A 15,622-nucleotide genomic window follows, 5' to 3' on the forward strand; every position below is an offset into this window, starting at 1 on the left:
TTTTGCCTTAAATTGTTATATCAAAACATAGTTCAACATGTTCAAAATCCCTAGGCCACACATATTTTTCCATTAACACAGAATTTTCAAAACAATCCATTTTGGTCCCTTAATTAAATTAAATATATTTTAAATTAAAATTTGGGGTGTGACAAGTTAGGTGGTCAATGGTATAATTTATCGTAAAAAACTAATGTTTTATGACTATTGTATTTTAATTAAATTACATTTAGATTTTTAACTAATTTATAATTATATGTTTAGTACTTTATAATTTAATGTTTTATAAATTAATTTAATAATATTCATCATTAACAGTGTTCAACCATGCTTGTCGAACTCGACAACATCATCCTATATAAATATATTATTTGAAAATTATCCTCATGATCTTCATTGATTATTACTTTAAGAGTATTCTCTTTACGAGAGAAATGAAATTATTTAAACTTATGAGAGTTATTGTAGGACAACTGTCATAAATCTTATTTTTAAAGATTGATTCACTTTATTCCCAAGTAAATAATTTACTTAAGGGTTATTTTTACTACTATATAATTACTCAATTTATTATTTTTATTCTTATGATGTTTTAGTATCAATTTAGCCCTCGAAGTTGTTTAGGGATATCATCCTAGTTCTTGAAGTCTATTTTGACTAATAGAACCGTTAGTCTTCTGTATCTGTGTACGTCAGCAATTTTCACATCAACCAATATTATTGACGTGACTTGATGATGATGTAACATTTATTTAAAAAATAAATAATAAAATATTTGCTAAGCACAACAGTTAGAAAATTCATCAAAATTTTAACTTAATCTTTTAATCTCACTGAAGTAAATAATAAAATTATGAGATTTTTTCTAATTGTTGTGTTTAATAAATATTTCAACACAATCTCTTAATTCATAGACGTATAAGACTAATGGTTCTATTAGTCAAAATGATTAATAGACTTCTAAGATTATGATGATGCTCCTAAACAATTTCGAGAGCTAAATTAATGTAAAAATAATAATGACGAAAATAATAATTAAGCCTATTACAAAAAAATATCCCTTTAGCCTAAATAATTTATCAGGAACTATTTTAAATATTGGTTTTAAGTTTATTATTTTAAATTCAATGATAATATATTTAAATGATAATGTTTTTATAACGGTGTTGTAAAAGTGTAAAAGTATGAAAGTATTAATCATTTATCACGTGTAATCACGTTCTCAAACTTAATTTTTTATTTCATAGTTCAAAATTATCTTTTTAGTATCTTCTTAAAAAAATTTATTAAAATAACATATTTTTAGATAATTCAATCACACATAAATAAAGAAAATCGATGATAATTTTTTATATTTTTAATTTTCTCTATTTCGTCAATAAATCTAGCTACCTTAAAATCATTGCATTTAAGATGACATTTTTCAAACAAATCATAATTTTGATAATTAGCCCTTTTAAGTATTAATCCTGTCTACCTCACATAAAATGTAAGAACATGGAAAGTAGATCTCACACACGTGCAAATGCCAACAACATCATTATAATTAATTTTTTTATTAATATAACCACTGATATTCGACCTGATCGACTAATATTGATTGAGTAGTATAAAGGTAGAGGTTTTCGTCCCAATCCGCTGGAGAATATAATTATAATTAATATTTTTTTATTAATTATAAAAAAAAGTTTTTACTTGATTAATCCGTTGTATTAACTCATTGGAGAACATAAATAATAATATGATACTTATGGCTGTTGTTATTTTAATATATTAAATATAATTTTTGTTTGATTCATAAAAACATGCAAACTCGTGGCTATTATTTTCATTTCCTTTTAAGCCTAGCTTTAGTCAAAAGTCAAAACCCCGTAAGCCTAAGAAAAGTCAGCTTTGAGCTTCAATAAGTGGCAAAGATTTTAAACAATTTTATATATTACAATTGCCATAGTTCTACATTGCCTAACAATTTTTGTATAAAAAACTCTCAATTACTGAGTCCGCATGTGCAGCTCACTTTCCACTAATTTATATTAGTTGTATGTGTGTTTTTGTTTTTGTTTTCCCGAAGAAAATAATTAATTTCGGGGAAGTCAAGGTGAAGATTCTTGGTCTTAATTATACAAAATTATGTTTAGTGGGATGGTGCCTCCATAGATTTGTTCGAGGCAGGCAGGTGATGGTCACATGATTTGCTGATATAGCTTCCTTAACTATCTCAAGAAAAGAAAAATCAAAACACGTATTGACATTTATATATCATTTTAATCATGTTCATTTATAGTTTTTTAATTATAGAAACAAGACTGATGATGATGCATTAATTTATTTGAGAGATTCGATGACTGATGTACTAAGTAGAAAGTAAACATTGATGTATTCTTTGTAATAATCACTTGCTCACTTTGGATAAGTTTATTAACAGATAAGGACACATACAAACCAAAGAGATGCATTCTTTGCGTTAGGAACTTGTAAATGAGAAGACTCGCATGGAAGCGTTAATTATTTGTCAGTAATTGAATCCATCATCTCATAATTAACAAAATTATAAGATCTGTAATTCTAGATTTAATCGAAAAGATTGCAAAGAACCGGTGGAAAAAGTAAGAATGACAAACTGCCTGGATTTAACACCACCAAGCAAAATTTTACAACACAGAGTCCAACAATGGGATCAGTTTCTTTTCATCCATCAGAAACTTTTGATTATTAGAGAATCAAAATTCAACTTCAAATGAACAAAAAAAGGCCAAGCTTCAGATGAATAGATAAATGGGTGTTTTTATATATATATATCAGAAAAAGAGGAAATTAATTTACTCTTGAAAAAAAATCTCATTTGCAGGAACAAGTTGATCTCCTAAAAATTAGTTGGGAATCTGCATGAACGTCTCATCTCACCTAGAGATTTCATATTTTGCTGATTCTTCTGTTTCCCAACAGACTTTTGATGCCACTCTTTCGTGTTGTGGTTCATACTCCTGTTTACGGATGATCAATTATCATTAAACGAATGTGTGCTTAAACGTATTAAGACTTATATTCTCTTTAATGTTACAATCCGAATTATTTTTAGCTGAACTAAGATTCAATCCATAGGATAATGTGTGGTTCATACCTCCATGGATTTGACCAAGTCTCGGGCAGTGGGAGCAGACACAAGGATATGGCGTGCATTTGGGGATACGAAACCTTCTTCCACTGCTTTGTCAATAAACGAAAGTAGTGAATTGTAATATCCATCCACATTCAACAATCCCACCTGCACCCATTTTCAACCATCTTTAATCAAATGGGAAAGTTCCATTATTTCTTTGTTTCCAAGAGAAAGAAAAAGGAATCTTACTGGTTTATCATGGATTCCTAGTTGAGCCCAAGTTATTACTTCAAGAAGTTCTTCCAGAGTTCCATACCCACCTTCATTCATACAATATCATTCATTATTTTAAGTCTAAAAACTCGATTCGATTCATTTAAATCCAAAGGTGATTTGATTATATAAATCAATAACTTGAAATCATTTAAATTTGAGTGTCATACACAAATTGGGGAAAAAGCACTCAAAATCATTTGCACCTGAAATAACATGATCTGATAAATCATTTACCTGAACTCGAGATAACCCTAATCCAAAATTGACTAGAACCTTAAATAGGAATTTTGTGTCCTAAGTTCGATTTTCATGACCGAACTTGAGGACAATTTTTTCACCTTCCCTAGATATGTACTCCAATAAGACGTTGACACGTGTTGTCATGATTGGAGCACATGTCACTAACAGAAAGATAACAAAGAATGAATGAAGGATTCAATTGGAATGATGGTGATAGTTTGAATATTGGAATAGGATGTTTTGAAGTTTAAGGACAAATTTGGAATAGGGGTCATAATTTGAGGATCTCCCATGAAACTAACTCTGTTTCACTTAATACAAGTCTCTTGAAAAGTTTGGGTCAAGTTTTGGCCCATCTTATTATGATTATATTTGAAAACAAATATGTGGTCCAAGAAACGCCCCCAGTTAATAACATAAGATATGGAACAAAGATTGGTTAATAATATCAGTATGGGTACAAAACCCTATTGTTATTTTTATTATCAGCATAGGATCTGGCATGAGCAGAGGAGAAAGGACCACGTGTGTTATAGAAAACAGGATTGGGGCTGGTACACTGAAACCACATGTCCGGGACTACTGCTGCATCATAGGGTTGTTATATTCTAGGAAAATGGTGGTTGTGACTGATGTAGATAGTTTTAGCAGACTAAGGAAGGAGATGATGAATCTTATAAAGAGAGATAATATGAGAGGGACATTATGACTATTCGTAATCATCAAACCACAACAGAGATATCAAACACACACACACATATATTAATTATTGTATTAAAACCATGATTCAATTGTGATTATATACCAACCAGGTAGGGCAATGAAGGCATCAGATTGTCTAGCCATTTCTGCTTTCCTTTGGTGCATGTCTGAAACTGCCTTAACTTCACCCACTGTCTCTCCAGTTATCTGCAAATCTCAATCACTCATGACCCACCCAACTCAATATAAAAGCAATGCAAAATTCCTAATGCCCAAATGATACCAACTTTTGATTTCATTAAACAAGCAATGATGATGAGTTACACGAGATACTATGCTAAGAATGATGATGTTTATGGTGGGCAAAACAAAACCCATAGGAGAGGGACACCAATGGTGAATGCTCGTATGCTCTAGGGATGGTTGTGAGATTTTATATTAGGAGACGAATTTATAAAATTTTAAGGAAATAATCTTATTAAATTTTAAAAGGGCAAAAACAAATTATCAATAGAAATATAAAGAAAATATCTAAATTATATGAGAATTTAAAATTTTAAAGGGAGACTACCCAACCTCTATCCCCATTGGGGGAATTTTATGTCAAATTCCATTTAAAATGAAATCATAATAAATAAATAACAAGGGGTGGGGAAGCAACAAAAAGAAAAGTCCAAGTTGGAACCTGCATGAGACCCAAAAGAGACAGTGTGAAACCCCGTATTTAAAAAGATGACAAAAGAGAAGCAGAAATTCATGTCAACCATTAGAAAGTTGAAAATTACAGTATTTTTATATAAACAAAACTGAAAAATTTATTTCCTCTTTTACTTGGCAGAATTATGTGGAGTAGTCGTATCAATTGAATTAAAATTTCGAGTTGGGATTATTTTCATAATACATAATAAAAATAGAAAACAATACCTCTCTAGGCATGAGTGTCTTGGGAATCACTCTGCAGATATCAAACATGAAGAACACACCATTAAATCTAAGTTTTGTTATCCATCAATCAACTTATAAGTAGAATGCTTTGAGTGAGTTTTAATGAAAAAGAAAAATGAAGAGTACCCAATGACATGGCGGCCACCATCGAAGACTGCTTGAGAAATCAACCCCATTAGCCCAATACTGCCTCCTCCATAAACCAGATCAATATTTCTTGAAACCTTCATTTGTAAAATAAAAGCACAACATTTCAGTATATATATGCACGTATGTATTGAAAATATGAGAAAGAAAATGCATTAAAACCGAGGAATAGGGAAGGGGTTACCAATTCCCTGCCAAGCTCAATAGCAGCTTCTCTATAGCTGCTCTTCTTGCCAGGGCTACTCCCACAAAACACACAAATTCTCTTGAATTTTGATTGTTTCATTTCCATCTCTCTCTCCATTTTTGATTTGAAGAAACTAAGAAGATATCTTCTGCTTCAATGAACAAAACAAGAATGATAAAGAAGAAAAAAGTAGAGGGAAATTGAGAGTGAAAGTGGTGTCGGGAGTGCATATATATATATATATATATATATATATATATATAACGTTGGCAGAGGCTAACGTTGGCAGAGGCTACAACGTTGTCGAGTTGGCATGCGTAAACTCCATGTTGTAATGGTCCAATGCCCCCCGTTGCGATCAAACACTCGGATCATTATTGCCTTACCCCTTTCTTTTATCCCCCTCCAATCAAATTCTTCTTTCTTTTCCCTATTTTCTTTTATTTCTCAAGTAATTTATATTTTGAATCACTCAATCAAATATCATGCAAGTCAGAAACCTTTAATTTAGTACGAATCACATATTTTATTTATTAAAATAGTGTTAATGACATATCTATGTTTGCATTAAGGTGGGCAAGTGTCCATATTGAAATCTAAATTTCCTTCTATTAGTTTATCTTGAGATTTTATTTTTGCCACCCAGATATAAAAAAGTTGTATTGTTAATAGACGTGTGTCCACCCTTAATTTTTTTTAATCCATCAATGAATAGTATAGTGATTTAATTTGATCAAATAAAAGTTTTATGAGATGCATGAAATTCATACAAATTTCAATGGCTTAAAGTGTTGACGACTAATTTTACACTTTTTTAATGAAATTTTGTAAAGAAAATTAATGCACAAAATGGTTATATATTTTTACACTTTTTAATACCATAATTCAATTTGATCTAAATTTAGAGAACTCAAGTGTGACACTAAATGACCAAAGTGACTAATTTTTTTTTAATTTTTTATCCAAATCATTAAAAACATTAATTGTGGTATTAAGACGAATAAATAAAAGTTAAGTTTACAAAATATTAAGTTCCAAATAATATAAACCCAATAACCGTTGAAATCATTTATATAATTTGATGCATCCACAATTCACATTTTTAAGTTATTTTATTTAAAGATGATATCAAAATTTAAAAAATTATTTTTATAATAATATAAATAACCATTTGTAAAAGTATCAATTATTTTATAATTAAATAATTAATCGATAATGTAAACTCAGTCAATTTTTTTTAAATAGGTCTATATTTATCATTAACCATAGTATGTATAAGTTAGCATCCACAATACAACTTGGATAGTCACGTGGACAGATTAGAAATTTTAAATTACAGTATCAAAGTGTTGTGAAAAAAAATTAAATTTTTTATCATTTAAAAAAAAATAAGGTTAATTTCTCTTTTTAAAGTTGTCAAAAATCTTTCTAAAAATGATGTCATTTTTTCTTTATATTATCTATATAATGTGATCAGGGACGAAGCTATGCTTCATCCTAAGGGCCAATGTCAACCCCCCCCCCCCCGCCAATTTTTATAATTAGAAAAACACAAGGATAAATAGTAAATTAGACCTCCTAATTTTAACTAATTTTAATTTTGTTTCCCTCTTTTTCTATGATTAATTATATTTTATTTCCCTCATTTTTCATGATTAATTATTTTTACCCTCCTCTTGAATGTGACAGTGTTTTGCTAGAGAGCGGTGTCGTGAATTTTATATCGTAGCTTCCTTCTCATTCGGAGGATTTGTCTGTGGCTAACTTTTATCTCACTGAGGTGCGTCATCTCCTGCAGCCAACCCTAATGTCCGAGTTGAAGCCATCAGTGGAGTTTTAAAATAGGTTCGTTTTCTTATCTTATATTGATATATAAGCCCCAACATTCTCTCACTAGGACCAAACCATGGCATGTTGTCCCTCCCAAAACTTCACTCATTTCCTTTCTGTATTTAATCTTGATCGTCAAACTTTTAAAAAAATTTGAATTTTTTTCTCAAACTATGACCTTCATTCTAATTCGGTCCCCAAACTTTTGAAAATTCCAATAACATCCCTCAAAATCCTTCAAAAGCTTGATCAAAAGTTTGGAGATCGATTTAGAATGAGAGTTGTATTTTAGGGATGAAATTAGAATGTTTAAAATTTTAAAGAATAATTTAAAATGATGATCATAATTTAAGGATAAAGATTTATCCTCATATTTATTAAATTATCATATGAATTAATTGAGTTAATCATACTAGAAACAAATTAATTAGCATGTCATGTTCTCGTGCATGACATTGAGGGATAGGCTTTGATTGTGTGAATAAGGTATTGTTTGGAGTCAGCATCGGGTTACTTAAAAAATAATCAGCAGCCTAAAAAACATGCTTAATAATTTGACAACAAAAATGGTGGCTGTCAATTTTTTTGCTTTGTGAGGTTGATAGTAACATAACAAGCCATACACTTCAGTGTGCTTTTTGTTGTTGTAACACAACATAGGAGTGGGCAGTCGGCAATAGCGGTTGGGTACCTCTGCAGTCCCATCCAAATTTGTGAAAGAACCAAACAGTTTGCCTTCCTTCACATGTCTTCTTACACTGCCTTTTCAGATTCCATCATGTCAACACACATTTTTCGTCCTATTAGGATTCAAACTCTTAAAAATAAGATAGAATTTTAGGATTCAAACTCCTATAAATAGGATAAAATTTTGCTAGGATTCAAACTCCTAAAAATAGGATAGAGTTCTACTATTATTTAAATTCCTAAAGATAAGATCCACAAGCACTATAAATAGCCATTGTAACTCACCATTGTAAGACACGATTTACACACAAAACACACAGGAAGGCACGGAAAATACAAAGGCAAAGTTGTTGTAAACGATTCGAAAAGGAAATAAAAGGTAGCATCTTTTTTTACATTGGTTCGTTCATTTCTCGCATGTGCACGTTATTTTTCTTGAGATTTGGTTCGAATAACCCAAAACGTGAGTTGCGCCGATGACTAAAAAAGGGTGGGATTTCGAAGTTTCGAACCTAGATCCACCCCCGAGGCGTGTTCATTTTTTTAAAATATTTAATTCTCCCCCCTAAATCATTTTTTTCCTACTTTATTATTCTTGTTATATATGCATATTACTTTCTATTAATTTTATTATATATGTATATATGTTTTTTTATTAGTGTTATTATATATATATATTTATATATTTCCTATTTTGCATGTATATATACGTATATTACTTTTGATTTTTTATTTTTATTATTATTATTTTACTTATATATATATATATATGCTTTTACTTTTTTATATATTTTACTCATTTATTTATCTATTTTATATTTATCCTATATTTTATGTTTTATATTCTTTTACTTGTTTTATTTATTTGCATTATCATTTTATTTTTATTTAGTTGTTTGTTGTGCATATATTAGTGTTATTGTTTTTTATTTTATATATTCTATTCATTTTATATTTACTTTATTTCTTACATAATCTCCTTATTTTATTTGTTTTACTTTATTTATCATTTATTCATCTCTTCTAACCCATATTTTGACTTTTAAAGGGTATATTTGTAAATTCGTCAAAGGTAAGTAATTTTGGATCATTATTTTATCTTTTAATTTAACTTGTTATTTTTCTTAATTAAGACAACTGGAAATTACGTAGTACCGAAAGGGCGGTTCAAGAGTGCTAATCCTTCCTTGACCGTAACCGACTCCCGAGCCCGACATATTTCTGGTAAGACGCAAATCAGGTAAGAAATAGGGTATCCGATCAACCCATTTATCTTTAAATAAATGATCGGTGGCGACTCCAATCCACATTTTTCAAGTCGAAGCCCAATTTCGGGGCCCAACCGAAAGACGGTTGCGACAGCTTGGCGACTCTGCTGGGGACCGTAAGTGAGTCAGGCTAAGGTAATTTCCAGTTGTATTTTTAATGAAAAGGGTAAGTTTAAATTTTAAGGTAACATTTCGATCCTTATTGCTTACTTTAATTATATTTTCGAAGTAAATAGTTGTACTGACCGTTTTTTATTGATTTCAGCCCTTAAAGATTTTTCATCTAAAGGCTCTATACCCGAGCTCCGAACCCTATTTAAGTGGGGGTGAAAACGACGCCTTCGTGTGAATTTATTCTCCGTATGGGCCTAGCAAGTAACCTTCGGGATTCATATACCTTATGCCTTCGTGTGAATTTATTCTCCGTATGGGCATAAGGGAATGTTTCCTCTCGAGTTTAACTTAGTCCACACAAGCCTGTGATGGGATTAGGACTAAGGGTCTGGCAAGCCCAAGGGGGCACCAGCAAGGAGAACTCGGGTACCATTTTTTAGCACCTAAACCGGGAGACCATAGAGAATTAGAGCCCACCCCAAAATCTCATTCCAAACCCTAGGTTGCTTTGTTTCCTGCTTTAGTTTCTGTTCAAAGCATGCGAACTAGACAAATATGCGGTTAGGATTTGTTTGAAAGTAGCATGCGGGATAGAGATCATGTCCGGGTAGGAATAATAAGCATGTGGGGTAGATATCATGTGGGGTAGGACTTTCATTTTTATGATCGTTTTTTATTTTTTTTCACCTCACTAACTCTTTTCATCTTTCTTTTATTTTATTTTCATCACTTGCATCATAAAAGAGGTCATTGATCCACTAAAACGTGTTTGTTAAAACTCGAATAATCTGAATCCATGGACAAAGGTGTTGTAATACAAGAGATTAAAAACCCGAGGTACGACTATGGTCCGAGAAGACTCAGAAGGAAAAGGGAGACAGTCTTCAAGGAAGCTATGTGTCAGTGTTGGTTAGCTACGCCTCTATCAACCTAAAACAGAATAATGTGCAAGAACTTCGAGACATCTGAGATAGTTGGAAGAATGATCGGAAATAGAAGTTCAGTCAGCGGTATGGTGCATTGCATTTTTGCTTCATGTTAAGACCGATGAGCCCTTAATCAGAGTCTTGGTTCAATTTTTGAACCTGGGATACAGTTGCTTCACTTTTAACCAGGAGGACATGGTACCTACCATCGAGGAGTATACTACACTATTGCACTGTGAAAGCATTAAACTGGAGCGAGCCTACATCAAACACATCAAGAGTCAGCCTTTCAAGAACGGACTGGCTAAGATTGCAGGAGTTGATGAAAAATGGGTGACTGACCGACTCCGAAACAAAGGTAACGGGCAAGGAATTGAGTGGATCCACATAAGGGAACTAATGAAGGACCACCGTGATGAATGGAAGACTATAGACCTTTTTGCACTAGGTCTGGATGGCTTGATCATCTTTCCAAAGGTTTTGGGATGCATTGACGCAGCCGTGGTGGAACTGTTTGAGCAACTTCCGAAACGAGTCAACCCAGCACCGACCATCTCAGCCGAGACCTTTTGGTCTCTCAACCATTACCGAAGAGCTGGTGGAGGTAGATTCATTGGATGTGTTCAGTTCCTTCAAGTCTGGATTCACATCCACTTCTGGATTCACATCCACTTCTGAAAGACTAATGGGGTTGCCTACTGTAGATTTATCACTACGTATTCACCTTTGAGAGAGTTCATCATCATGACATGACATGAAGGCGCTTCAAAAGAGAAATGGATGAAAGTATTCACTCATCTTCAGGACCGGGATATTACCTGGAGAGCCCCCTGGTTGTTCCTCAGTGATGTTCTTTTCAAGTGTGGGAATTCTGACACTATGACCCTATTTGGACTTTGAGGTGCAGTTGGGTATGCTCTGTTGTTGGCACTTAGACAGTATGGGGCACATCAGTTTGTCCCAACAACATATGGATTATCTATATCAGAGTTTATGTATCAGGTGACAGTTATAAGAAGATGATCAAAGAAGCAGTCGAGTCATGGAAGAAAGTATCTCGGATGGATGTCTAGAAGATTTAGTCCGAACATACCTTTTATTGTTTTTATATCTCTTACAAGATAAAACATTTTTGTCTGAATAAGGATTATTTATAATAATGGACACTTTTCTGGATCAATGCCTCGAACATTTCGTGCATTCTTGCATTTTGCATTTTTGCCTTTTTGCATTTTCATCTACATTTTAAGCATTTTCACAAACATGAAATTAAGTCGTGAAGGACTCGATGAAGCGAATTTAACCACATGGAAGCAAGATTGTAACATTAAAGAGCCTAATCAGCTGATGATAGGACAAAGCCGGCTAGGATGATCTAAGAAAAGAATCCTCATATCCTAAGGACTACAATGTTGAAGCTGTTAACTGTTACCACATAAGAAGCTCCAAACATTCCTCTGAGAACTATAAGGCGCTGAAGTGCAAGATCCAAAACCTGATGGATTCAGGGGCATTGACAGCCGAAGAAGGGGGCATGGCATATACCATTTGCACTTAGAGGATTGTTTTTGAACACGTCATTGATATTTCATGTTTGCTTAATCTTTTAAACGATTGAATTTATGCTACTTTCTAAGGTGGAGCAATTGAACAAATTTTAATCTTTAGTTCTTCGAATATTAAATGAATTAAGGATTCTTTTAACTCTTCAAGAATTATAGATTTTTGACATATGACAAGATTAGACATTTATTATCCTCTCTCAAACCCCAGAATAAAATACCTTGATTCTTTGCCCAAAATAACTCATGGTCATTACCAAAAAGACCAAATTTTGACATTACCTCCCTTTGAAATTCTTGAACATTGCCTTTATCTTTTTGATACACCCATACCTTTCTTTGAGTCAATAAGATCACACCACTGTCTTTTTAGACTCAAAATTGACATTTTGACCCAAGGCGTTGAGTTGTTCATCTGAACATGAGCTTTATTCTAAAGACACAACTTGGGGCATCTTGCGGGGAGCTTGAACATTGAGACATCTGGGGAAAAAGAAGAATTCATCCGAAATAATTCTATCACACGTTAATTACACTGTTTTCATGTGAATAGAATTAATCCTGAAAATCTATCCCCCTGGGGATACCTTTCCTGTGAGGACTTCCATGTATGAAATGATGAACGGCTTTCTTTCTTTATCCCTTCACAACAAGAGAAAATATATATCCCTTGTGTCCCCTTTTGAGCCTGTAGTATTTTTCTTCTGATTCAACCCTAACCAAGGATCACCCTCCACATTGGGGGGCAAGGTGGAAGAAATCTGCTCACATGAGTGAAGACATCAATCAAAAGGAGACACCAAAAGGTGGACCAAATGGCAAGTGCGAAGATCCAATCAAGAACAAAAAAGAAAAGAAGCAAAAAAGCAAAAAAAAACACAAAGAAAAAGAGAAACAAGAACAAAAGGAAAAAAGAGCAAAAATCAAAAAGAAAAAGGGACAAAAAGCACATGCAAAGATTCCCTAAAGACAAATGGCACATCAAGCTTCAAACTATGAGATTGATCAAGCACAATCATTCCCGAATCTCTGAATCACTTCACTCGAAGATCATAGAGCATTAAGAGAAAGAGACATTTTGAGCAAAAACAAGATTGAAGGCATCAAAATGAATTGATCCTTGGTTCAACACCCTGAAACACTTGTTTGGGCCTATTTATCCTTTTCTTTCATAACCATGAACCCTGGCCTACATTACGTGCCTTAAAAGTCCTTTCTAATCATACATGGATTTCTAAACAGAAGAGACTATCTTCAGATTTCATCCCGCCCATCAGGATTAATCTTTGTTTGCAAAAAAACAATGTAATTAATGTATGGTAGAGAAAAATAAAAAAGGGGGGTTCAAGACGTAAATCCTGAATAACGTCTTGAAACCAAAGGAGGATTCGAGTTGAAAACCTGAAAAGGCGGTTTCGAATATAAAAATTGTGCAACTGAGGCGATCACACAAATTCCTTGATAAGGCATCGCACAAACCGAGTGTGACAACGAAGGTTGGGAGTCAGAGAACACTTCCAGTAGAGAAGCATGCAAGCTACCCCATCAATCCTTTGAGCATCAAATACCAAACCTTTGAGCATCAAATGCCAAACCTTTGACCAAACACAATGACCTGAGACTTTTTATCCTTTCCTTACTTGACCATCTCTGAAAGATAGCTTTGATCATGACACTTGTCAAATAGCTATAATTTATTGAAGGATTAACATTGTAATTAATTCTTTGATATCCAATGAACTCTAGTTTTATGATTCGTCTCAATTGTAAAACCGTGAAAGGGGCAATATTTTTAAAACTTGGGATTAAACATTTTTTGAAACTCTTTTAATTGATAATAAAAGAGAAAGAAAAACATTTTTTTTCAAACAAGACAGTCTCTCTAGAGTGGATCTTGGTAAATGACATGTGACTCTCAAACACAAAGCTCATGCTTAGAATCAATGATGAAGCAAGAAATGAGGAACATTTGGGGTATCTTTGAAGATTCAACATCAAATATTGGGGCATTTTTGGATATTGAGGCATCTTTGGGGATTCAATATCCTAATGCGAATTATCAGACCTTTTCAGGAGATAAAATATAACCAATTCATGTTACATGCATCTTATGTATACATTTTAGAGCGTCATATCTATCATTTTCTTTCCACGTACATAATTTTTACAGCTTTAGAGTCAAGTTCGACTTCAAGACGAAGGATACTCGATTCAAAAGCACCTTTACAGATTGATGTCGGTTGCTTAGCTCAGCAGCAAGAAGCTACACTTCAACCAACTCGACAGATAAAAAGATCGACATTCATTTTCAGATTCGACATTTCCAATATAAATTTTGTCTCGCTTGAGACAATCTCATTTAATGCAGATGATTATCTCACTTAAGATTGCTTTTTTAAAACAGACTTTGTCTCACTTGGGACTGTTTTACTCGAAAGAAGATTTATTTCACTCATGATTGTTTTTCTTAAAACAAGATTTGTCTCGCTTGAGACCGTTTTCACTAGAAGAGTTTTGTCTCTCTTGAGACAGTTTCCCTTGAAATAAATTTTGTCTCTCTTGAGACAGTTTCTCTTGAAACAAATTTCGTCTATCTTGAGACAGTTTCCCTTGAAACAAAATATTTGAATATGTTTTCTTTGAAACAAATTTCGTCTCCCTTGAGACAGTTTCTTTTGGAACTAAGTTTTGTCTCTCTTGAGACAGTTTCTCTTGAATCAATTTTCGTCTATCTTGAGACAGTTACTCTTGAAACACAAAATCTTCAAATTTATTTCCCTTAAAACATAATTTTGTTTCCCTTGAGACCGTTTCTCATGAAACAACAGATATCTTTGAGATCGTTTCCCTTGAAATGAATTCTATCTCTTTCAAGATAACTTCTTTTGAAGCATCATCTGAACCGTTACACTCAGCTCAGGCACATACTTGAGATGGTCGAGAAGCATTTCTCAAATCAAAAATAGAATGTGCACATCAGAGTTGAACATTTGAAGAATTCAAGATCAGGGATCAAAATTTGAAGATTCAAGAATCAAGATTCCAGACAGGCAACTGGAGATCGAGATTTCTCTCTAAAGCCCCAAGATAACATATGTTGCATATGCATTTTAGGCACACCTAAGAGCATTGCATCCATAGCATCACATATATGCATAACTTTTTCAGGTTTTAGCTAGAGTCAATTTCAACTTCGCGGCGAATGATATTGAACTCAAAGCGACACAATTTGCTCGAGAGTGGATTTCAACTTCACGACGAAGGATATCTAGCTCGAAGCCAAACTTCACAATAAAGGGGTCTCCACGGTTTCAACTTCACGGCGAAGGGAATTGTGTCCACCCGCAACATACAATACTTGGATTTCAACTTCACGACGAAGGATATTCAAGTCAAGGCTCAACTTCACAACGAAGGGGCCATCTGCGATTTCAACTCCACGACGGAGGATATCGTGGCACTCGAGACAACACAAGTTCAACTTCACAACGAAGGGACGACTGGTTGTCAACAAACAACTTCTCAATTTCAGAGCCAATTTCAACTTCACAACGAAGAATATTGGACTCCAGACAACGCAAGTTCAACTTCACGACGAAGGGACCGCTTCCTGTCAACAACAACTTCTCAATTTCAGA

General features: G+C 33.3%; 1 protein-coding gene across 1 annotated transcript in view; it reads right to left on the reverse strand.

Moving 5' to 3' along the window:
• Positions 1 to 2,855: 2,855 nt before the first annotated feature.
• Positions 2,856 to 15,622, reverse strand: part of LOC120142298 (cytokinin riboside 5'-monophosphate phosphoribohydrolase LOG1-like) — a 32,366-nt gene continuing 19,599 nt past the window's right edge. Inside the window, exons 3-9 of the mRNA XM_039157030.1 lie at positions 5,595 to 5,730; positions 5,390 to 5,487; positions 5,243 to 5,273; positions 4,426 to 4,525; positions 3,350 to 3,420; positions 3,122 to 3,265; positions 2,856 to 2,984 (exon numbers count right to left, since the gene is read on the reverse strand). Coding sequence (XP_039012961.1) covers positions 2,901 to 2,984; positions 3,122 to 3,265; positions 3,350 to 3,420; positions 4,426 to 4,525; positions 5,243 to 5,273; positions 5,390 to 5,487; positions 5,595 to 5,714 — 648 coding nt within the window. The 5' untranslated portion in view covers positions 5,715 to 5,730 and the 3' untranslated portion in view covers positions 2,856 to 2,900. The remainder of the gene's footprint in view (positions 2,985 to 3,121; positions 3,266 to 3,349; positions 3,421 to 4,425; positions 4,526 to 5,242; positions 5,274 to 5,389; positions 5,488 to 5,594; positions 5,731 to 15,622) is intronic.

Source organism: Hibiscus syriacus, unplaced genomic scaffold, assembly GCF_006381635.1.
Source record: "Hibiscus syriacus cultivar Baekdansim isolate YM2019G1 unplaced genomic scaffold, ASM638163v2 tig00110821_pilon, whole genome shotgun sequence".
Classification (NCBI taxonomy): domain Eukaryota; kingdom Viridiplantae; phylum Streptophyta; class Magnoliopsida; order Malvales; family Malvaceae; genus Hibiscus; species Hibiscus syriacus.